Source organism: Mustelus asterias, chromosome 1 (genome assembly GCF_964213995.1).
Source record: "Mustelus asterias chromosome 1, sMusAst1.hap1.1, whole genome shotgun sequence".
NCBI classification, from domain to species: Eukaryota; Metazoa; Chordata; class Chondrichthyes; order Carcharhiniformes; family Triakidae; genus Mustelus; species Mustelus asterias.
In genome coordinates this window covers 62293563-62317646 of record NC_135801.1, presented here as the reverse complement: position 1 = coordinate 62317646, position 24084 = coordinate 62293563, and the positions used below count along the sequence as shown (strand labels likewise).

Below are 24084 nucleotides of genomic sequence, written 5' to 3'. Positions count from 1 at the left end.
GTCCCAAAGCAGCTGCAGCGTCAAGAGGGTTGGGGGGCAATCAGAAGATCTCACTTGACTATCACACACATACATAAAGCACAAACAATTCTGCACACACATTCTCCCCTTCGTACCATATCACCATCATCTACAAAAATCTACATTTTCCACTCACAATTTAACTGACAGTTCCTATTCAGGCAATCTCAAAATCACCCCAAAATCATGCCAATGATGTTTACATGTTTCAATAAGTTTAGTGCAAACCTAACTTTAACCAATAATAAACAGTGTGAATGTATCCCTTTAACACTGTATGTCTCTGGGAAGGTGGAATATTTAATCTTAATCGAGATACATCTGAATGATAGGTGGGACAAAGGTGATTTGATTTGATTTATTATTGTCACATGTATTAGTATACAGTGAAAAATATTGTTTCTTGTGCGCTATACAGACAAAGCATAACCATACATAGAAAAGGAAAGGAGAGGGTGCAGAATGTAGTATTGCAGTCAGAGTTAGGGTGTAGAGAAAGATCAACTTAATGTAAGGTAGGTCCATTTAAAGGTCTGATGGCAGCAGGGAAGAAGCTATTCTTGAGTCGGTTGGTACGTTACCTCAGACCTTTGTATCTTTTTCCTGATGGAAGAAGGTGGAAGAGAGAATGTCCGGATGCATGGGGTCCTTGATTATGCTGGCTGCTTTTCCGAGGCAGCGGGAAGTGTAGACAGAGTCAACGGATGGGAGACTGGTTTGCATGATGGATTAGACCACATTCACAACCCTTTGTAGTTTCTTGTGGTCTTGGACAGAACAGGAACCATACCAAGCTGTGATATAACTAGAAATGATGCTTTCTATGGTGCACCTGTAAAAGTTGGTGAGAATCGTAGCGGACATGGCTGAAATCTGTATGCCAGTATCACCCTCCTGCAATCAGGTGACATCTCCCTCATGGCAATTAAATCCTTTTGATTTGATTTGGTTCATTATTGTCACATGTATTAGTATACAGTGAAAAGTATTGTTTCTTGCGCATTATACAGACAAAGCATACCACACATAGAGAAGGAGAGGGTGCAGAATGTAGTGTTACAGTCACAGCTAGGGTGTAGAGAACGATCAACTTAATATAAGGTAGGTCCATTCAGAAGTCTGATGGCAGCAGATAAACTCTAGAATGGAATGATGCAGACTATACTTTTTGTGCAGCAGCCTGCCCCTACTCTTTCATATGTGCAAATAATTAAAAGGAGTGATTGGAGGGTCTGTATACACACATGTACATATATCAACAGATATATACAAAAGTAGACGGATAGAGGGAAAGGAAAAGAGAAAAAGAAAATTAAAGTCATCCATAAAGTTCACAATCTTGTGTTTTGCCTTCTCATGTGCATTAGTCTGCAGGAAAGCTTCCTAAGGAGATCAGTGAAGCTCTGTGAAGAGTCACTTATTTGTACCCCCAGTGACAGCCTTCTCTAACCTGGTGCCCGAGGCCTCTATAACAGCAGTCTGGGGAAGCACAATCTGCTTTTAGTTTCTACTTCATCGGCACCTCTTCAACGGGTCTGGCTTGAGCTTCTACATTCTGCAAGGTGGATCGCACACGTGGGTAGTAGACTGCTCCACTGGCGCTGTGTGTCAGCTGCAGTTTACTACATGCCATGCCCCAGTGCTGGCACTTATACTTGAAACAGGACCTATGAGATTTCAAACTCCAGGCTCTTTAGCTGAGGGGGCAATGCCACCAGGCCCTCCTATCATCAATATCTTCCTCAACTTAAACCCCAAGTTGATCATAGTCATCCATGCTTATGTATCACCTAGTCTCCTCCCATGTGGCTCATTTCACCATAGGATGGGTATCTCAGAGCTGGTATCTGGGAGCACAATTGTGAATGATGGTGCTGTGAAGTACCTACAGGGCTGGATGTACAAGACCCTGGATTCTCTCCCTTTTCCTCTTCTTCCTCTGGCATGGCTAGAAAAGGAAAAGAGGAAGAGCACATGGAAGGTAATGCTGAGGGGCAGAATTCACATTCTTTTCTGTCAAAGAGATGAGGGTTTCATGATCTGATACAAGGTATAAAGGGGCAAGAAAGAAAGAATGTGGTGACAAATTTGCAATTGGCACCTGTATTCCTTTTTCCTCACCTTCAACCAGCTGTGCAGACTCCCTTCCTAAAAGCTCAAATACCTTATCCTCAAAAGTAAGAAGGTGGAGGCTAGGGATTAACCAGTTCTTGTCACTCTCCTTTCATTATTATTATGGGCTGTATTTTCCTTGAAACAGAATGCAGAAAGTGAGAATAATTTCTAGTTGCCAGAGGTGCAGCCAAAATGCAGGTGATTCCAGCTGCACAAACTGAAAAGTTACCTACCACTTTTAGCAGGATGGAAGAATGTAAGGATGTGAATGAAGGGATACTTTCAGATGAACATAGAGGGTGGAGAGGGAACGCTGCTATCTCATGGGCATTAAAGATAAGCTAACGGAATGAGAACGAGGCAATTACACAAGTTGCAAATTTACTTATTTATTCTTTGAAAGGGTGACTGGCTTCCTTTATTTTGCCACCCCTGAAAAGAGGATTTCCGTTTTTCCAGCAGAGAGACACGTCAGTGAGGATTTTTCTGTTTGCATTGTGATACTATTGCTTTTGTACTGCGACTTAAGAGCCAGTGTCACTGGGTACCTCCCACACTAGTTAACTTAATCGAGTAGCATTTCCACAGACTCACTGCTTAGTCTGAAGGCTCATGAGGATATTATTTGATCACAAAGTTCTAAATGCTCCTCTAAATCCAAATTGTTAGCTGCTGCAAGCCTTTTAACCTTGTACAAGTTTCTGCTTCCCAAGTGTCAAGCTCTCAATGTGTGGTCCTCTTGAGAACTTCTACCATTGTTCAATTTAGACCAACTCAATAAACTCTAACCTGGCTGCCCATTTCTCAGTGGAGAGCTGCAAATCAGGCTCTGTCACCTTCCTCAGAGTTTTTCTGAAGTAATAAAACTGGATTTCAGTGTTTGCATATGAAGAGTGAGAGGACTTAACTGAGATACTGAGCAGCATTGGTAAAAATGCATCTCAGAAAAAGTCAGTGCCAATCAAAAGAGGAGATCAAAATGGCAACACAACTCACAAGGAGTAATAAATGCAATAAATGCTTGAAACAAATGACATCTCGTGGTGTTAACCTGAAATATTCCCATGAGGGACAAAGCATAAAGAGCCATTTATATCAAAGTTGATTGATGTCCCATCCTTTTAACACACCAGTCAACACAAACCGTAGTCTTCAGGTGGGGAGATTTAGACCTGGATCTGCAAGTGTAATCCAGACCCTATTTTAAAGACACAGGTACATTTTCATTTTCACAGCATGGCTGGTAATCTGGTGGAACGTATAGCCCACATTACTCCAGTGCAGTGTCAATGTAAGCCTAGATATAGTTTCCAATCCCTTACTAACTCCAAATTATGTAGCATGCTTAATTGCTGGGTTGAATTATAGGGCTGACTCTAATTTTTTTTTCAGGCAATAGCAGTGGCCATTCAGAATAATAATAGTATCTTTAGTGATATTGTATTAGACTTTTACTAACATCCTGACTCGGCAGACCCACCACATATAAATGGCCCTGCATGCATGATTTTCAACTGCAGGGAGGCAGGGAGCTAACTAATATTGACCACAACAGGATGTAAGTTTGTGGTGGGGATGCAGGGGTGGTGATGACGGTTGGGAGGGAGGGTGTTCGGAGAATGTTGCTGTTGTGTGACTTCCAGGCTTTACCATTCTACAGGATCACTAATGTTCTCCCTCTTTGCTTCCATCCTGTGGGAAGCCATATCAGCTCCTACATGTCTTTTATGATGCATGTATTTTCTCAGGGTGAGAACTCGGCAATCAATTAAGAAAATCCTGCGAAGGGGACAGGAAGGCTTTGTGTATGTGCACAGAATAATATGGAGGGTTTTAAGGAGGGAATTGGGACAAAGTGATCAAAGGCTGCCCATTGTGAGTAAAGAGAGGGGGAATGTGCAAGAAATTGGGGTCAGTGAAACTCTGGGGGGCGGTCTTACTGGCTCGTCCCGATGGTCGATCAGTGTGGCGAGCTCGTAAGATCGCGAGAGGAGCGAAAAACCGGCTTTGCACTCAGTTTCTCGCCTCTCACGATACTACTGGCACTGTGAAGTCAGCTTTGCGCCTGGGATGGACGCGAGGCTGATTAAAATATTTAAATCTAAATTTAAATGTTATTAGTGAACGCAGGATGCAGTCGTCCTGACCCACTTGCCTTAACGGCCTCACCGGTGGAGATCCTCACCCGTGAGGATCATGTAAGGTCTCCAGCAACGGCGAGCAGACGTGGTGGCCATGCTGGTGGGACCAAGGCCACTGCGGCCCCCCAGGTGGTCAGGAGCAGGGGGGCAATGCCCATTGGTCATGCCAGCCCAGGACCTTGGCAATGCCAACCTGGCACTGCCACCATGGCACTGCCCACCAGGCACCCTGGCATTGCCCACTGAGCACCCTGGCATTGCCCACCTGGCACTGGGCAATGCCAAGCGGCAGCGCCTAAGGGGAGAGGACGAGGCCTAAGGAGAGGCGGGGGGGCTATGCACTCTACAATCGGAGATCAGCCGAGGCAATGACTGGCCAGGAGGGGGAGCATCGGGGCAGTGATCAGCCAGGAGTGGGTATCGGGGCAGTGATCGGTTGGAGAGGACAGTGATCAGCCAGCGAGACCAGTAATCTGGGGGCGGGTGGGGGATGGGGAGGCAATATCCATGGGGTGGGAGGAGTGACGGATCTCTCAGTGTTCTGTGTACACCTGTACATGGAATACTGAGAAATCAAGGCGCAGGCACAATAGTGCCCCTTGCAGTCAGTAGCCGGCATCCCAGCAAGAAAATATCCTGTCCACTCCCCCCTACTGGATGAAATGCACTTTGCCTCTTTGTTCCTCTGAGTGGCATAAGACTGTGTCTGAGAGCTCACCCAAAAAATTGGCGCAATTCTCTCCTGTTTTCGTGCTCATTTGGCACTTGGAATTTTTTTTGGTAAGATCGCCCCCGAATGTTCAGTTGAGGTGATTGTGGGACTAAAGGAGTAACGGTAGACAGGAAAACAAATTTAAAGACTAGGATGAGAATTTTAAATTTCAGGCATAGGGCAAGCAGGAACCACCGTAGGTCTGTGACAACATGGGTGACTAGTATGTCTTAGTGCATGATCAGAGATGAATGGCAAATGTAAGAATCATGATGGAGTTTGTAGAGAGTGGAAAATGAGAGGCCAGCATGGAATTAATTAGGGATCTTGAGGTGATAAGTGCATGTATAAAAACACAAGTGAGAAAACCCTATATATATTTGTGCTACTCACCAAGGAAAAATGACAGCAGTTGAAAATCCATTAAATGGCCTTTCAACTACTGTAATAGAAATGTCAGGAAAATTGATTAAAAGATATCAATCAGTTAGAGAACTGTTCAGCGAGGTGGAAATGTGTGCATTATAAAACAGGTTAAAAATTAACCCGTGTATGTTGAAGAAACGAAATTACAGCATCAACTATATTCTCCGTTGCTGCCTTGCTGAATTTAAGATAAATAGAGATTTAATTACAAGATTAGTTCAACATCTTCCTATCCCAACCAAATGGAATGGCTCTTTTAAAAATCAGTCTGCTCAGCTCCCGTTGTTCAGTTACACATAGCAAACATCCTTTATCTCAATCCACAGTGAAGTGTAGCATTTAAAAAATGTCCAAAACTGGATTAATCTCCATAAAGTTCACAAGAAAAATTCTGAAATGGGTATGTCCTAAAAATTATTATACACTGGATGAGGCAGGCAGGGAAAAAATGATAACCATGTGCTTCTCTGAAACAACGAGGTAAGGGACTTTCCACAAGCTCTGTCCTCCCTGTACATGTTTCAATTATCCTCTCACTGATGACTGTGAGAATGGGCCAAGCCACTCCCTCCAGGCAGACAGCCCATTAATCGACAGCAGATTCCTTCGACATTACTTGAACTTAAAACGTTATGACTGCACTCCAGCTACAGAATGCTATTGGCTAGCACTTTCTCAAGCATCTTTATCCAATCAGATTTTCTGGAAAAAGCCGTTACAAAAATAAACCAGGAAATTATTTCACCCGCGATTCAATATCTACAGCAGTCTGGAAGAAATGGCCTCATCACAGCCGACAGCATTATTTGAGCAAGCTCTGTAACATTTGGTTTGCAGATGGTCTTGACTTTGCAGTAGTAACATGAAGAAACATTTTGGACTGAATCTTACTGTAAAACAATTCAGAAATTTTAAGCTAATATTTCTTATTTTGTCCAGTTTACATTTCTAAAAATGTATCAATTTTTAAAATTAAAAATACTACTTTACCCCTCTTTTTGGTTCCTCTGTGCAATACATCAAGCTGGCCACCCTGTAGACTATGACTATATACACATACATACATATATATATATATAAGAGAGAGAGATTCAAATGAAGTAGCCCAAGGGTGGTACTGACTCAGTTTTGTCGTCTCTCTATATTTGGTGGAATCTTCTGCTCTCTCTGGTGGTGAGTGTGGAGGCTGGAAGAGCGTTTAATTAGGTAGGATGGTGGTTTATCTAAACATGGTCTACTGCCCTCTTAAATTAAATTATGGGCAGGAAGGCCCATGGTCGACCTTCTCACTCCACTGTTGGCCACTTAAGAACATCATCCCACTGCCATTGGTATTACTCCAGATGCTGGAGTGCCCGTAGCTGTGTGGCATGTAAGGCAACTAAAACTGTGCATTCAACTTGTCACCTCCTGGAGGAATCCCTCGATCAAAAGCACCGAGTACCTGATTGAGGAACTTGATATCAGGAAGGGGGTGTGTGGCTTGCTGAGAACCTCCCTCTGCCCTTGCTGCCAATATCCTTGCACCCTTTCCCCACAACGCCCATCACATGAAACCACTCCCACCCCCCTCCCTCCCTCCCCCTGCTCCCCTGGATTGCTTTGTGAAGACGCGCCTCTGGCCTTGCCATTGCCTAATTGCCATGTGATTTGGTGAAAAAAAAGCAGCACGGGTTTCCTGCCAACTCTCCAGGCGAAACTCCCGACGCCTCAACAAAATTTTGCATGTCGCCTCTCCCTGGTACCTCCCCCAGTAACCAGGTTACGGTCAGTGAAATTACTGTATGGGGAAATCACAGGCAAAGCCTCCTACAATTCTGTGCTGCTATGCTGAACAAATGGTCCATGGCCATTTTGACTTTCAAGAAATAGCTTCCTGCACCATAAACCTGTTTCACTGAAAGCATTCCTTTCATAACAATCCATCATATCCAATTTGAAAACAGCTGACTCTGTCACTTTCAAAATAAAATCAACTTTGATTACTCACATACTCATCACATGATTTTTTTCTCTTCACTGATTCATTCACTTTTAGTGTTTTTTTTATACAATGGAATCCATCCTAAAGCACAAAGTGACTGTTGCATTTTGCATGTTTTGAGCATAACCAATGCTGCAATTGTAATTCAGGAAGTGGTTCTGCACCTCTTAATGGTGTAGCAAGTGTCCCATTTTTATTATGGATCAATTTCTCCAGTACCATGGGCACCTGTTTCAAGCCCTTTTACACTAGTGCTTGTTTGGGTTAGATTTCAGGAAACCAGTGTCTGTGAGCTAACTGCTTGTTGTTCACACTATTAAATCCAGCTCATTTACCCTGGCAGCAGAATCACGGATCCAATTTTTCACGGGTCTATGATTCTATGACTAGGATAAGGAAACTGGATTTGGTGCTGCAATTGCAGTGAGCAGTTTATGCCAGACTTCTAGAATCCAACCTTAAAAACACCACCACAAAAACTGTTTTGATCTTGTAAATAGTGAAGTTTTGTCAAAGGCCATTACCCTCCCAGTAGGTGGAGAAGTCTATATAGACCAGCAAACAACAGAGTGACTGCTTCAGCTCCACAGCTCGCCATAGTCAAAACAACTATTACAGGTATGTTGCCATTGGAGGCACTGACAGCAGTGGTGTAGGTCAAAACTAACCTTAATGTTGGAGTGCATTAAATCCAACAACACCAAGCCATAGCTGGTTTCACCATCCCAGAGGAAAAACTGGTCAGCATTCCTTTTGCTGATAGCCTTGTGATATTCCTGGCTGGAAACGTGAACGACTGGACAAGTTTCAGCTTGGTTCTGATAATCTAGGCTGACAGTTTAGTGCAGAATGGAAAGAGAATCACACAATCCAAGATACCATCTTTCAGATCAGATATTAAAAGAGAAGACACAGCAGTCTTGTCAAGATCAATCTCAGGTGTAAGTACTGTTGGAAATATTTGCAGTGTTCAATTCAAAGTCAAAAACCTGCGCAAAAATTAAATGCTCACGACATTTCTCAATTTTTGACAACAATTAATTAAAAAATATCTCATTATTAACGTTACAATTGCATAATATCCTCAGAGCTGTGACATTTTCTGAAGAAAAGGGTGAAGACAATAAGGTTGCTACAGCTGCAGGTATATTAAGGAGTACTGCCGAAATAAATGACTGCAAATTAAATCCCACAAGTCATTTATCATTTGGAATCTCCTCTCACCAGCTGTGTGATTTAGAATGCATTAACTTTTTTTTAACCCACTTTACCTGCCCATCAATGGCAGGGCTCCTTTGTTGGTTCAGTGGGTGAGGATAAGGGTTACGGGCTCCACCATGTATGTCATTTAACATCCAGCCAACAAGCAATGCATTTCTCCAGGGTAAGACTCACTGGTGTTCCTGCTTTCATTCATTTAGCTTCTGTGACACCAAATGTTCTGGAACAAGCAAAGTTCCTATTTTATCCCAGTGATCAAAGCCAGAAGCCTCACAAGACCATCAGAGAATTCAGACTGCAAGCTCTACCTCACTATAGTATCTGAGGCCATTAGATTGTCCATTTGAAGGGAGATTATCTGCATTCCCTATCAGTGATTGGATAGATGTACCAGCCAAGAATGTGAAAGACGGTGATTCTAATTACACACGCCAGATACTCTATATTTGCAGTGATGGTAGTAAATATACAAGTTAAGGATAATGCATTGTACATTTGTAAGGAAAGCAGACGGCAACAAATATTTAGGGACAAATATCGGTACTTTAAACACTGTGATAGATGTATGAATGCTCTTGAATTTACATTATAATTGAATACATTGTCAAATATATAACCATGTTCTCATGAAAAAACAGAAAGCTTTCTTCCTCTTTCAGCTGGCGACTGTCCATTTCCAACATTTGCTATTTTTATTTTAGATTAGCAGTTTTTTTTCACCCCAAAATTTCAATTGAATTAACAAAAGCTGTTTCTGCGTGATGCTGAAAGAAAAACTTCAAATCAACCACAAGGAGGATTGTAACAGATATGGGTGCATTATGATTGTTCTGAAGGCTTTTGACTAGGTGTCTCACAGAAAGTTTGTGCTAAAATTCCTATTGTCACTTCAGATGAAATGTAGCAGGATGGATAGAAACCCGTAGGATTAGAGAACATCTGGAAGTGGTGTGCCCCAAGGGTCGCTGTTAGATGACGGACAAATGGACCTGGGCACAGAGTGCACCGTATCAAGTATGCTAACAATTCAATGGGATGAATTAGGAAAGATTATTTCCTTTAGTTATGGAATCAGTAATTAGGAGTTGTCAAATTCAAATTGTCACTGAGCAAAATGAGAGGTTAGACAGATTTCTTCACACAGGAGAAAAATACCAGGTTACGAGGCAAAAACAAGGAGTGAGATTAATTGGACAGTTCCACCAAAAAGTTAGTCGAGGTAAGATAGCCAAGGTTCCTTCTGTGGTGTGAAATTGAATGCTCTGCTAATGGAAATAGTTCAGTAACAGCGGTTTTGCCGTTTAAGAGTAAAGACAGTGTTTGGAATTAGTTAGTGCCTTTACATCCTCATAAGTTTCCAAAGCACTTCACAGCTAAGGATGTTTTTTTTGAAGTGTAGTCACTGTTTTGAAGTAGCTGCTTGTTGCAACTTGCCAGCAACCGGATGGAGACTGTTAGTGGTGTAGTATTCAATTGTTCAATTGTTCAATGTTTGATTATGTGTATCTGTTGGCTCATTCCTGTTGTTTGCTGTTAGCCAAACCTGGGTGTGATTACTGAGAAACAGAAGCTAAACTGAAAGCAAGAAGCAGTAAGCATGAAAGCAGACATTTTAAAGCATTGAATAAAATTTGTGTTCAGATATAGAATGTGGAGTATCATCTCTGCATATCGCCGAGTCTTAAAACAAAACAATTGGTGAAAAGGATGGGATAGTTTAAATTTTCTGACTCTAGCATTGTTCCTTTCTTTGCTGAGAGATGCACCCATGCCATGGGATCAATAGATCTTGGGGTTCAAAACCTCTTTTCTCACAAGGAGGAAGAACATTCCAGATGTGGCAGTGACTCACAAGAAGGTGAAACTTGTACATTTTCGCAGAGCACAAGGCCAGCAAATATTTGAGCAGGTCACAGAAGGTGTACTTATGTTTGATGTGGCATTAACAGCTCTTGAAAAATACTTTTGGACCAAAGAAAAGAGTGATGATTGGACATGGTCGCTTTTGAATGGGCTCAGCAATTTCTGCCTAGCCGGGAACAAATTTGTAATAAAAGTTGGTAGTAATGAGAAACAATGCTCATTCAGGTTAGACAGTGTCAAATTGTGTCATGTGATGCAAGGACAAATGCATGCTGGTGGCACCTTTCTAGGGTAGAGTGACAGCAGCTGGAGTGAAGCTGCCAAAGCCATTCATGTACTCCCACCCTGTCTAACCTGAATGAGTTGGCATTGTTCCTCACCAGCAATGACACGCAATAGGGTTGGACAATCACACAACAAATATCATTCGACATTTAAAAGGTGAAGATGGCAATCCTCACGCATTTCAACCCATGCAGGCTGCAATAGGTGTGCCAGGAAATGTGATAGAATTGTACTTTCACAGTACATCAAACAAAGTGAATGACCAATCGCTTAGGTTTCACACTAGCTGTCGGAAGCTGACGTCAATACTCTACTGGAGAATGGAAAGCACCAGCCTACATCCACGCTGTGAACACTGACACATGTATCTCTGAGAGAAGGTTCATTCTCTGCACCAATCACCAAGCACTGACTACATCGTTAGCCATATCAGGATCTGGTGATTGACCTCCACACATTTACAGATGGTCAAATTGTCTTCATCGTATGACTTTGAGCTTGCAGGTTCACGCAACTAAGTTGCTAAGACGTTTAGCCACATTATTATCACAAACCGCAATGACAATAGCGAAGAGACTTGTGACATTGGAGACTTGAGTGATAACTGCAAATCTTGTTACTCGAGAGGATTTGAAGGAAGAATGGGTGATAGTGGACTGCAGAATGTAAGACAATATCTAAAAACTGAGTGGCCTCAGGAAATAGAGGAAGAAATGGTTCCGTAGTACATAATGAGGTCACTTTGTTTCATGACAACTGTATCTCATGCAGAACTCGAGTGGTAATCCCAAAAGCACTACAGCAATTTGTACTGCATCTTGTCCTTGAAGGACATCTGGGTGAAGTTAAGCTGAAACAATGAACCTGTGAAGCAGTCTGGTGGCCAGCAATTGGTTTCTGCTACCTTCAGTAATTCTTATCCCTAAATCAGTTACTAAAGAGGTCAGGTAGGATCTGGAAACTGCTGCAGGTAGGAAAATCCAGCTGTTGGAAAATTCCATTCTCCTTGGCACGATCCTCCTGGAAGTTCACCAAAATATTCTAACTTTTCAGTGATTTTCACCTTCAGTTGCATTACTGCTGTGAATGAGGTGAAGAGGACTTTTCACCCAGCCACTAAACTCAGCGAGGTCAGTCTGAGTTTGAGGGTAACTGGAGGTTCCTCTGCTCGGAATCATGATTCTCATTAGAGGTGTGATGTTTACTTTACCACAAGGTAAGAACAATCTGCAAAACCACCTCTAATATAAACCAGTAATAATGTTTTAAACAACAAAGGCCCACGAACTAGGGTAAATACCTAAAAGGCAACAAAGGTATCTAATGATGGAAAATGGTGCTTTATTCCCCCATAAGCCAGATCCTTTGAGGTGTTGTTCATTCTTCAAGGTGAAGGCAAATGTGTTCATCATCTGGAGTGTTTGGTAGGGTTCCAGAGGGTACAGAGGTGACTGATAAGGCCGATCAGGCTCTGGAAGGTTCTACTGCAAAGAGGACAGGATATCACAGATGGTTGAGTTTGGGACAAGTTGCTGGCTTGGGATTTTTTTCTGCTCAGGTTTTCTCTCTGCTTTCGATATGCGCTTGCTTTTGAGGGAGATCACATCAATATTTATTTGGTTACACCAGGTGCAACGATCCTGGGCGAGTTTCTCCCAAGACTCAAAGTCGATATGAATACTCATAAGTGAAGCCTTCAGAGTGTCTTTGTAGCACTTCCTTAGATCATAATGGGAGCACACCCAAGACTCAAGTTCGCCATAGACGATTCACTTTGGTAAGCAATTCTGGCTCCATTACCAGCCCAACCCATTTGTGACTATCTCCACATAGTGTGGGTGCTTGGCATGCCAGCTTGGGTGAGCACCTCAGTATCTGGCATTTTCTCCTGTCATCTGATCTTCAGAAGCTTCCAAAGACAGCTCAAGTGAAAATGGTTGACTTTCTTAGCGTGATATTGGTACAGAGTTCAAGGGTCTCATGTGGTGAGTAGAGTGGTCTGGACTTTTATTCTATGGACTTTCAGTTTTGTAGGCTGACTGACTCCTCTTCATTTCCAGATTGCTGCTCAAAGTCTGCTGAAGGCTACACTTGCTTTGGCAATTGTCGTATGTACCTCATTGTCAATGTAGACAGCTCGCGAGTGTGTATTGCCAAGACAAAAGAACATCCACTGCTGAGAAGTTCTGGTCATGGACAAAAACTTTGGGCTCGAGATAGAATGTTCCTGGAGCAGGCTGGTACATTACTTAAATTTTCTTTATGCGGATTGCAAGGTTGAAGTTTTCACATGTATTTGATTGAGTTCCTCATTTCTAACAGCATTGGGAAGGCCATCTAGAGAGCAGTTTATGGCATCTTGTGGCAGCCTGTTGGTTGCTTCTTCATTGATGGATGATGGACGAAGGCTGATTGAAGATGTAGTTAAAGTGCTCTGCCCATCTTTCTAGAATTCGGACTTTTTCTGTGAACAGTACTGACCCATCAGCACCAAGAATTGGTGATGAACTAGTAGACTTGAACGCATAACTAGAACATCATAGAATTTCTTCCAGCTTTTGTGAATGGCATATGACTGAAGTTCATCTGCTTTCTCGATTCAATCAAGTGTCCTGTATCTCTCTGAGCCTACATTGGATAGTCCTGTGTATGTTTCGGTAGGGATCTTGCTTGAAAAGTGGTACAGTGATTAGCACTGCTTCCTCACAGAGCCAGGGACCCAGGTTCGATTCCGGCCTTGGGTGACTGCCTGTGTGGAGTCTGCACATTCTCCCTGTGTCTGCGTGGATTTCTTCCAGGTGATCCAGTTTCCTTCCACAGTCCAAAGATGTACGGGTTAGGTGGATTGGCCATGTTAAATTGCCCCTTAGTGCCCAAAGAGGTTAGGTGGATTAGTCATGGCAAATGCACGGGGTTATGGGGATAGGATGGAGTGTGGGCCTGGGTAAAATACTTTTCGGAGAGTTGGTACAGACTCGTTAGGCCGAATGGCCTCCTTCTGCACTCTAGGGATTCTTTGTTTCTATGGTTCTATGACTTATCATTGGGTAAAACCTTGTAAAGGCAATGTTTCTTCTCCAGTAGTTTCCAGGTGATCTCATTGTTTGAATCGTACAAATCATAATCCTTATGAGCAGTAGGGCCAAGGGCTTTTAGAACTGTTAGGTATACTATATTTCCAAAAGTCACCTAGTAATCTTCAATGCAGTTTGTCCATTTTCACTGTACGCTAGCGACTCTCAAGGTTTTCTGAGAGGTTCCTTTATGACTGCCTGTTTGAGTCTTGAGACATTGAGACACTTTGGAACTTCATGCCATGGAGTGTTTAGGGGGATAGACCTTGATGTTTAGCTTTGAATTGATAAGATAGTGATCAGTCTAGCAGTCAGCACTACACATGGTTTTCATCACAGCACATCCTGTCTGCCCCATGCCTGGTGACAACATAGTTGATTAGATGCCTAATGCATAGAATGGAGGTGCATCCAAAATATCTTGTTGCAATTCAAAAGGCAGAAAATTGTGTTCTGATTAAGGGCTCTCATGAGGAGACCATTGCTGTTATAACTGCAATCACATTTTTCTGATAACCCCTTTCCATGCCTGGTGATCTGCACCAACTCTTTCATTGAAGTCACGAAGAATGATTAGCTTGTCTGACTTTGGTATAGTAGCAATGAAGGAGTGAAAGTCATCATAGAATTTATCCTTGACTTCATCATGGTTGATCATGGTAGGGGCATACATAATGATGAGAGCTGGTTGATTGTTGCCAAGCAGGGGGAGTTTAAGAACCAAATGATCATGAACACCTTGGGAAGACAAGTCAACTTACTGATGAAATATAAATAAAACGAACTTACTGTTCTATTTCAGATATCTCGCCTTTGCAGTATTTTGCTTCAACTTCCTGGCCAGATGATTCATGACAACATATTTTATGCCAGCATTGTGCTGTTCTTCTCATTCCAAAAGAATGTTTAATCTGCATTAATTTCCTTGTGTTGACACTGCTCAGGGTAGACGAGTCTTACCGAGGGAGGTGATCTGGACATTGTACCTAGCCAGCTCTCTACCAACAAGAGCAATTCCTCTGTCAGGTTTGTCAGCTGTGGCACTGTCCATGAGAGTGAGCACGTTCCGTGAACCTACCGTGACCTGTGTCACCTTTCGTTTCTTTTTTGAGATTGACTTACTACTGTGTTGATGGGGTCCCTACCAGTTGCAGCCTGCTGTACAAGTAGGTGATGCAGACAACATTTAGGGGACCTTTCCTAGCCTTTCCTCATGCCAGGGAGATGAGCAGTGTGGTCATGGAAAGAGCTGCTCAGTCACTCAGAGACTGCTTCTTTACACCTGCTTGATCCAGTGAAAACAACCCAATGACCTGAGCCACAGGTTTCTCATCTGCAGCTGCAAATGAATCCACACCTGCTGTTGTCCCTCGCCTACTGCCACAGGACTGGTGGCAGATAGATAATGGAAGAAAGGTGATAGAAAGATGATGAACATGACTTGTGTGCTAACCGGATTATAGCGAGGGAGAGTTACACATCGTCAGCCTCACTCACTCGTCCTGACCTATCTTGATCCAGTGGATCCAGATGCTTTGGGTGACCAGGACATCTTCAGTTGAACTCTACTCATTCCATATCACGGCGCTGACCTGCCTTCAAGTCAACTGGATATTGGATTGGTCTGATCGGCTAAGTCTGCCAGAGTCAGTCTTCGCATGCCAGGGTAAATAAATCCTTAAGTCATCAAGCATATGAAATCTGATGGCTACCCTTATGTGATTTGGTCCACCCATCAAAGCGGTTTACCAGAAGGTACCACAGACTAACAATTACTTGGAGCCACAGGCGACAACTGGGTGAAGCTGAGGAACAATACAGGATCAGTAACTGCAGTGAGCCCATCTATGAGGGATCCAACCCTCCTTTACACCCTTATGTGTTTATTACTTAACTACTCACTTACTAATTTACACAATGTAATATTTATCATTGCATTTCTTATTTCATCTTGTGTGCATTCTAAAATTCAGTATTCTGAAACATTCTTAACAGATGCCAAGGAGAATGGTAAGATCCCGGTATGCTACTGAATATAACAAAATCTTGTATGCAGCTTATGTTGTTGATAAATGAGAATGTTAAATGTATGATAAAATAATGTGTTGCTGAGAATGAATAAATTCTATCTGAAGTAAAAAAATATTGCCTCAATTCACCAAAGGCTGCTTATCTTTCCTGTCTCTTGGTCTACCGCAGGCGAGGGTTGGGGGAGGGGGGGATATTAATCACTCTCTCCTAGGATGCAATTATCTACATCACACAAGGATCACCTCTGTGCATTCCATCTAGCTATCTAGTTGCTTTCAGGAGAAACACTTCTTTAGCCATTCTTTCTCAAGAATGAACCTTTCATTAGCTAATGGGGAGCGTCGAAAAATGCACACCAATAATCTAAATGGGACCAGGCGTTCATACTGCCTTACAAAAGATCTATTTTTTAAAGATCAAAAAGTGATTACATTTATTAACGTACATCCATTAACTCGAAAAACTAAAGATGCTGGAATACGGATATACGTGATTGATTAGGGCAGATCTGAATGACAATCGACACTTTCCCTGAGCAGAAGACGACAGGGAATGTAAACAGCACTGTTTTAAAACAGCCCTCTGGGCAGGTGATTTCCTCTCTCCCCGGGGCAATTCCCTGCGTGTGGGTGTGTGCTCAGCATACTCAATAAGCAATCCTGAGATTGGATCTGTACATCATTACCTTCCAAACAATAAATCATGTACAGTCCCACCCTTTAGTTGCTTTGTTTGGCTGCCTTGTGTTCTCCTTACACCCAAATTACCAGTATGCAATTAATTTATTGTTTCTGGGTTAACTGACACAATAATGTGGTTGAAGAGAACAATGCGAGTCTGATGTACTCTAATGTGAAGTGAAAAATAATTCTGCACGGACTCATATGAAAATGTGTTGCGGAGATTACTTGTCTATTTAATCGGTTCTGATTTGCAGCGTGGACCACTAGGTTTTTTTTAAACTTTCAGATATAGGCTGGAATTGGAAAAGGACGAACAAAAAGGAAAGACATTCGTTCAACAATTGAAAGTGCCACAAATGTCAGTAGCAGTCAATTCTGTTCACATTTCGAAATCCTGCCTGGAATCTTTCTATCTGAAAAAATGTAAAGCGGATGTTGCAATAGAGAGTTAGTAAAGTCAAACTGCACGGGTTACAGCTCTCCCCTTTCCCCTGTCGAAACCATAATAATTGAAGTCAGATTTGGCCGAATCTTTCCCCACATGTCTTTGCATGTACTCCACGCTAATCTTAGTGACAGGATTGAACACGTTTGAATCTGTCAGTTAATGGGGACCATTGGTACAATGCAATTTAACTCCCAACTGTGATTCCCAGTCAGTCCACCGCGGTGCCCCTCTGTGAAGTGATGGGCAATGAAGCCTACCTTTGATGCAGGTTTCCATTTCCAGTTGGTTTTTCTGCTCCATGGCTGGCAAAGAGCAGCACAGTTGCACTGAGTTGCAGTGGACCGAGTACCCGGCTGCTCCTTGTCTCGCTCTCGCTGTCTCTCCGCTCTGCAGCCGCCCAAGCCCAGCTGTCAAAGATAGCGGGATGAGTGACAGCCGCTGTCAGCCAACCATACAGGTCTATTGATTTAAGTCCGCCAATCGGCGTCGGCAAAGGGCCCAGAGCACGACGTAACAATGCAGGAGGCGGGGATTGACGGGATCCTTAACCAATCAGAGACTAGACAAGGTCCGCTTTCCCCGCCCCCGAAACTGATTGATGTGCACCCAAGACCAATCATATCGCGAAAAAGGAAGCTGCTTGCCCAATCACCACGGGGCCGGGACGAAGAGTATGTTGCAATACTCAATAACACATTAGGCACCTTTTTTGTGTTGTGAGTCGTTGATCTAAAGACTGGATACCGGCCCCAGGGGACCCGAGGTCTGTGAAAATCCAGTGACCAGTACGAAAGCGAAATATTGGAAATAGGGTAACTTGGTTGTGCAAATACAAACGTGGCACAACATGCAAATAAAACCATGAGAATGGCAAATAAAAGTGCAGTAAAAAGAGTAAATGCTGTAAATACTTTGAGCAAATGAATAAAATATGTATTTTTACGACCAGAAATATAGGACACATAATCAAGGAGGTGTTGAACCAGTACCAGATCTTAGTCAGGCCACAATGATAAACTGTTTACAATTTTGGGCATCCATTATAATAATAGAAAAGGTAGATTTACTAGGGCGGATTCACTCTTATTTCTTCATAATTTTGAACCCTCATTCACATGGCTTAATATTATGAAGAAATAATAAGTTAGACTTTTATCATTGGATCAGGCAAACATTTAAGTAGAGACCTGATCATGTCTTCAATATTATGAGGGGTTGTGATAGGGTAAATGGTAGCAGGCAACAAGAGGGCTTAAATTTTAAAATCATGATGAAAATAATTGGGGCCAGGTTAGGAGCAAATTCTTTACAAAGAAGGTGGTTGAAATGTGCAATTCCTTGCTGCACAATCTATGATGAGGCAAAGTAATTTTTTTAGATAGCTGCTTGAAAAGGGAACAAGGTTATGGTGGGAGTGGGGGAGGGGTTGAGACGCAGGATAGTAGGATTAGATTATTTATGTGGAGAGAAACACCACTCAGGCTTCATGGGCTGAATAACCTGGGGAGTAAAATCTATTGACCTTTGATCACAGTGTAAATGTCACGATCTGACCCCAGCACATTTGGTCACTTCATTTGGTCAATAATGATTGCAGTTGCCATGCCATCGGGAGACCATTACTCCTGACAGAGTATGCCAAAGCATCACTGGAAGTAACCCAGGACAAAAATGAAAGATTATCATAGTTGCTACAATCTGAGCCCAGATCTGCTACAGGTTATGCCAGTATTCCTGGTCCCCATTCAGCTTATTAACTCACTGTTCTTCCACCAACCAGGGAGGACCCACCAATGGCTATCATAGAATCACTACAGTACAGAAGAAGGCCATTCGGCCCATTGAGTCTGTACCAACACAATCCCGCCCAGGCCCTATTCCTGTAATCCCCCTGACACTAGGGTCAATTTAGCATGGCCAATCAACTTAACCTACACATTTTTGGACTGTGGGAGAAACCCGGAGTACCCGGATGAAACCCACACAGACACGGGAAGAACATGCAAACTCCACACAGTGACCCGAGGCTGGAATTGAACCTGGGTCCCTGGTGCTGTGAGGCAGCAGTGCTAACCACTGTGCCACCATGCCACCCCTTTCTATGCCACTGGTCTTTGGCAGAAGCCTCAACAAGACCTAGCGGAAACCATTAGATCCCTGCCTGATTTGTGGCAATTGTTGGCCTCCAACAGGATTTATTATGGAAATGTTCCAGAAAAACAATAGATATTTGATCTTAGATGTTTCTTTGCTGAAATGTTTTGTAATTTTGTGTGAATAACATTGAGCCTAATTGTTGCAACAGTTTGGTATGAGTATCAATGAAAAAAGAGACATGCTATCAAAGCTTTGGATCTCTCATCAGGATAAACACAAGAATGCCAAATTTCAAAGGGAGCACAACTTATACTACATGAGAAAAGGGGGCTAACTGGGTATCAAATTGGCTCTGATTGGTTGAGACGTTGTCATGGAGAATGCACCAGCGAACATTTGTCCCCCATACTTTTGTTTACTTCAAAAAAAGTCACAATACCTGGCCATGTCCCTTTTGCCTTCAAAGGACAAGTCCCAGCATATGAGTATATGTAGCGTTAGTGAGCCACATTGCAAGCCTGACTGATAACTTAAATTGACTGTCAGTGCAATTTCAGCACACTTATTGTTCAGCAAATGTTGCCCAGTCATGGAATCACATCTAATGTTACACAGTATGTTCTGAGTTTTGCAAGCATAGGTTGGTGGAGTACTGCCAGTATTCTGCCTATTGCGGATATCCGAAGGGACATGTTGTTGAATACAATCGCCCAGTCATTGGGTTATGCGGTTTATGCACCTGGCACCACAATCTATTTACCACTTTAATCATTTGTGTGGTGGGGAGAACATTTTTTTGGCTTGATGGCAGCATTCTGTTAGTGAAAAATACCACTTGCGTTATTACTGCAGAGTAACAGCTCGTTTCATCTGTTGTTCAAGTTTTTGAGATACCTTATCCTTCATGGGTAATCTGAGGTAGACTGGGTGCTTTTAAGGTATGAAAGTGACCGCCTTAGGCCCATTTATGAGTATGCATAAGATGCAGCAAGTAATGATCTGACCAGGGTAGCCATTATCCTGCACGATATAGAGTCATAGAGGTTTACAGCATGGAAACAGGCCCTTTGCCCCAACTTGTCCATGCTGCCCTTTTTTTAAAAATCCCTAAGCTGGTCCCAATTGCCCGCATTTGGCCCATATCCCTCTATACCCATCTTACCCATGTAACTGTCTAAACGCTTTTTAAAAGACAAAATTGTGCCCGCCTCTACTACTACCTCTGGCAGCTTGTTCCAGACACTCACCATCCTCTGAGTGAAAACATTGCCCTTTGGACCCTTTTTTATCTCTCTTCTCTCACCTTAAACCTATGCCCTCCAGTTTTAGACTCCCCAACTTTGGGAAAAGATATTGACTATCTAGCTGATCTATGCCCCTCATTATTTTATAGACCTCTATAAGATCAGCCCTCAGCCTCCTATGCTCCAGAGAAAAAAGTCCCTGTCTATCCAGCCTCTCCTTATAACTCAAACCATCAAGTCCCGGTAGCATCCTAGTAAATCTCTTCTACCCTCTTTCTAGTTTAATAATAACCTTTCTATAATAGGGTGACCAGAACAGTACACAATATTCCAAGTGTGGCCTGACCAATGTCTTGTACAACTTCAACAAGATGTCCCAACTCCTGTATTTAATGTTCTGACCAATGAAACCAAGCATGCTGAATGCCTTCTTCACCACTCTGTCCACCTGTGACTCCACTTTCATGGAGCTATGAACCTGTCCTCCTAGATCTCTTTGTTCTGTAACTCTCCCCAAAGCCCTACCATTAACTGAGTATGTCTACCAAAATGCATCACCTCGCATTTATCTAAATTAAACTCCATCTGCCATTTGTCAGCCCACTGGCCCAATTGATCAAGATCCTGTTGCATTCTGAGATAACCTTCTTCACTGTCCACTATGCCACCAATCTTGGTGTCATCTGCAAACTTACTAACCATGCCTCCTATATTCTCATCCAAATCATTAATATAAATCTTTGATGAGCCCTATTTTGGAAAGATTGCATGGTGAGTGAACAGTTCAGCCCTATTTATGACATTGCTGATATGGCCAATCTTATAGTGGATAGAGCTGTTGAAATCCCAACATGTGCATTGACCAGTGAAGGAAGGCTTGTGGATTTCAGTAGTAGAAAGCACATTAGCGGATTCTCAACTAGCACATTGCGGAAAGGGCACTCATCTGGCTGCTCCATTTTAAAGATGATTTTGAGCACTTTTAAGGTGTGTGACTAAATTCTTACATGCCGCTGCAAATTCAAGTATTGGAAATATGCTAGGGGATAGGAGGTTAGGGACCATTCTATCAAAAACACGCTTATTGTGGAAACCAATGAAAATGTTAGCAAGAGCTGGACCTAGAGGGGATGATGTGGAGATGCCGGCGTTGGACTGGGGTAAACACAGTAAGAAGTTTAACAACACCAGGTTAAAGTCCAACAGGTTTATTTGGTAGCAAAAGCCACACAAGCTTTCGAAGCTCTAAGCCCCTTCTTCAGGTGAGTGGGAATTCTGTTCACAAACAGAGCTTATAAAGACACAGACTCAATTTACATGAATAAGCTCTGTTTATAAGCTCTGTTTGTGAACAGAATTCCCACTCACCTGAAGAAGGGGCTTAGAGCTTCGAAAGCTTGTGTGGCTTTTGCTACCAAATAAACCTGTTGGACTTTAACCTGGTGTTGTTAAACTTCTTACCTAGAGGGGATTCCATGGCAACACCATCTATTTGGGCAAACATGGTGTCATTAAAGCTGAATGCAACTGCAGGAGTTGCTAAATTTATGAGTTCAATAAAAATAGTGGTGCGCCAGGATTGCAATGATATAATGTTGGGGCACAAATGACAGTTTGATGTGAAGTTCCATAGCCATTTTTGTCCAAAGCAACTTGTAATACAGTAACTGGATTCCCCACTAACATATCCAAAGATTTGTGGCGACCATGTTAGCTTTATACATAGTTCATTTAAAATTGGCAATTAACCTGTATTTTAATATTGCTTATTAAATTGCTTTGAAAAATAAATCACTGGAATCCACTTGTAAGCCTCCATTATTTTGAAATCAGATCCCATAAGTTATTGTCCTTTTTCTTTATATTCAGAATATCCTCACTTAATGGCATATAATTAAATGGAAGTTGATGGTAAAATCTCTGAAAACCTCCAGGAACAGTCACTCAGTACAAAAATAGCAGACCAAGAATGGTGCACCTCAGATAGTTCCCCGAGAAAATAGCACCAATTTGCTTTGGCTGATCAATATGAAGTTGCTGTTATTTGACACCCATTTCAATATCAGCACTTTTTAAGACATTTTATTTTTGTTGGCCTCCTATGTTCCATGTATTTTATTCCCATGTGTCAAGTGTTTTGTACAACGTCCCACTCTCAAGTTGGAAGAATGGACAGTGATCTTGGCTTTGCTGATTAAAGTAAAGTTTATTTATTAGTCACAAGTAGGCTTACATTAACACTTCAATGAAGTTACTGTGAAATTCCCCTAGTTGCCACACTCCGGCGCCTGTTCGGGTCAATGCACCTAACCAGCACGTCTTTCAGACTGTGGGAGGAAACCGGAGCACCCGGAGGAAACTCACGCAGACACAGGGAGAATGTGCAAACTTCACACAGACAGTGACCCAAGCCGGGAATCAAACCTGGGTCCCTGGCGCTGTGAGGCAGCAGTGCTAACCATTGTGGCACTGTGTTGTTTTGTTTTGTGATCAGACTCAGGGTGGGTAGTAAACATGAGTTGATGGATCTTTTTCCTCTTGTGCCTCTTGAAGATTTCAGACTCCATAATCCTACAGAAAGAGAATCAGATCAAACCAGTCTAGGCCCATAGAGGACTTAAGTAGAAAATTCTGATCCATTAATATCCTTACTTTTACCCCAGTATTCTGGCTTCCTCCTCTCCCAAAGTTGTTTCATTCTGTTGGAGAATGGTTCCAAGGGTGACAGTCACCCTCCAGTACTTCATTGAAATACCTATTTGTCATGCATGAGCCTACAGAGGATACGACAGAGTCATAGGATCGTACAGTGCAGAAAGAGGGCATTGGGCCCATCGAGCCTGCACTGATAACCCAGGCCCTATCCCTGTAACCCGACATATCTACACTGCTAATCTCCATGGCACTAAGGGGCAATTTAGCATGGCCAATCCACCTAACCTTTGGAATGTGGGAGGAAACTGGAGAACCCAGATGAACCCCACGCTGACATGGGGACAACATGTAAAATCCATACAGACAGTGACCCAAGTCAGGAATCGAACCCAGGTCCCTGGTGCTGTGAGATAGCAGCGCTAACCACCATGCTGCCATATGTGTAAACTTTGTGGAGTTTCACACTGCCAACAGACCCTCCTGCACACACAATACTACCGGCATTCTGCTGGTGAGTCCACTGGTAAGTGTGTGAGGACCTGCCAGCACTGCGAAGTTTAGCTAATTTGACCTCAGGAGCAACTGACTAATCAACTGGGGCAGGGATAGAGCACACAATGAAGCCTGATCATGTATTATTAAGGATTTTCAGCAAGAATCTGTATATAGTCATGCTCCTCTTGGGGTGGTGGGAGGGTGGAGGTGACAAATACAGGCCAGCTGATTTTCACCTCCCGAGCTCAGGGATCCTGAGGCAAGTTATGTAGTTGACTCAGCACAGTCTGGAGACCAGGCCTCCTGGGCTGGAAACTCCACTCGGTGCTGCTTTTATCAAGCGACTGAAGGAGCTCCGTAGGCTCCCATTTCAAAACAGAACTGAAGCAAGCTAATTTTCAGAGTACAACTGAATGACAGAAAGTCAGATTTAGAAATGTTGGGCATAATCTTGTTGAAGCATTGGGGCTGGAGAGCCTGCGAGAGACTCACACTAGCTCTTTTTGAGAAGACCTGCTGAACCACAAGCCAATCAGGCAATGACGAGGCCAGGATTGGGCCTTTGGCTTGAATCTGGATCCCAGATTGG

The 24084-nt window shown here is 42.8% G+C and overlaps 1 protein-coding gene across 1 annotated transcript in view; it reads right to left on the bottom strand.

Moving 5' to 3' along the window:
- afap1 (actin filament associated protein 1) overlaps positions 1–17403 on the bottom strand; it is a 218449-nt gene extending 201046 nt beyond the window's left edge. The window contains exon 1 of the mRNA XM_078213248.1: positions 17262–17403. Within this exon, the coding sequence (XP_078069374.1) occupies positions 17262–17304 (43 nt within the window). The 5' untranslated portion in view covers positions 17305–17403. The remainder of the gene's footprint in view (positions 1–17261) is intronic.
- Between the last annotated feature and the right edge of the window lie 6681 nt (positions 17404–24084).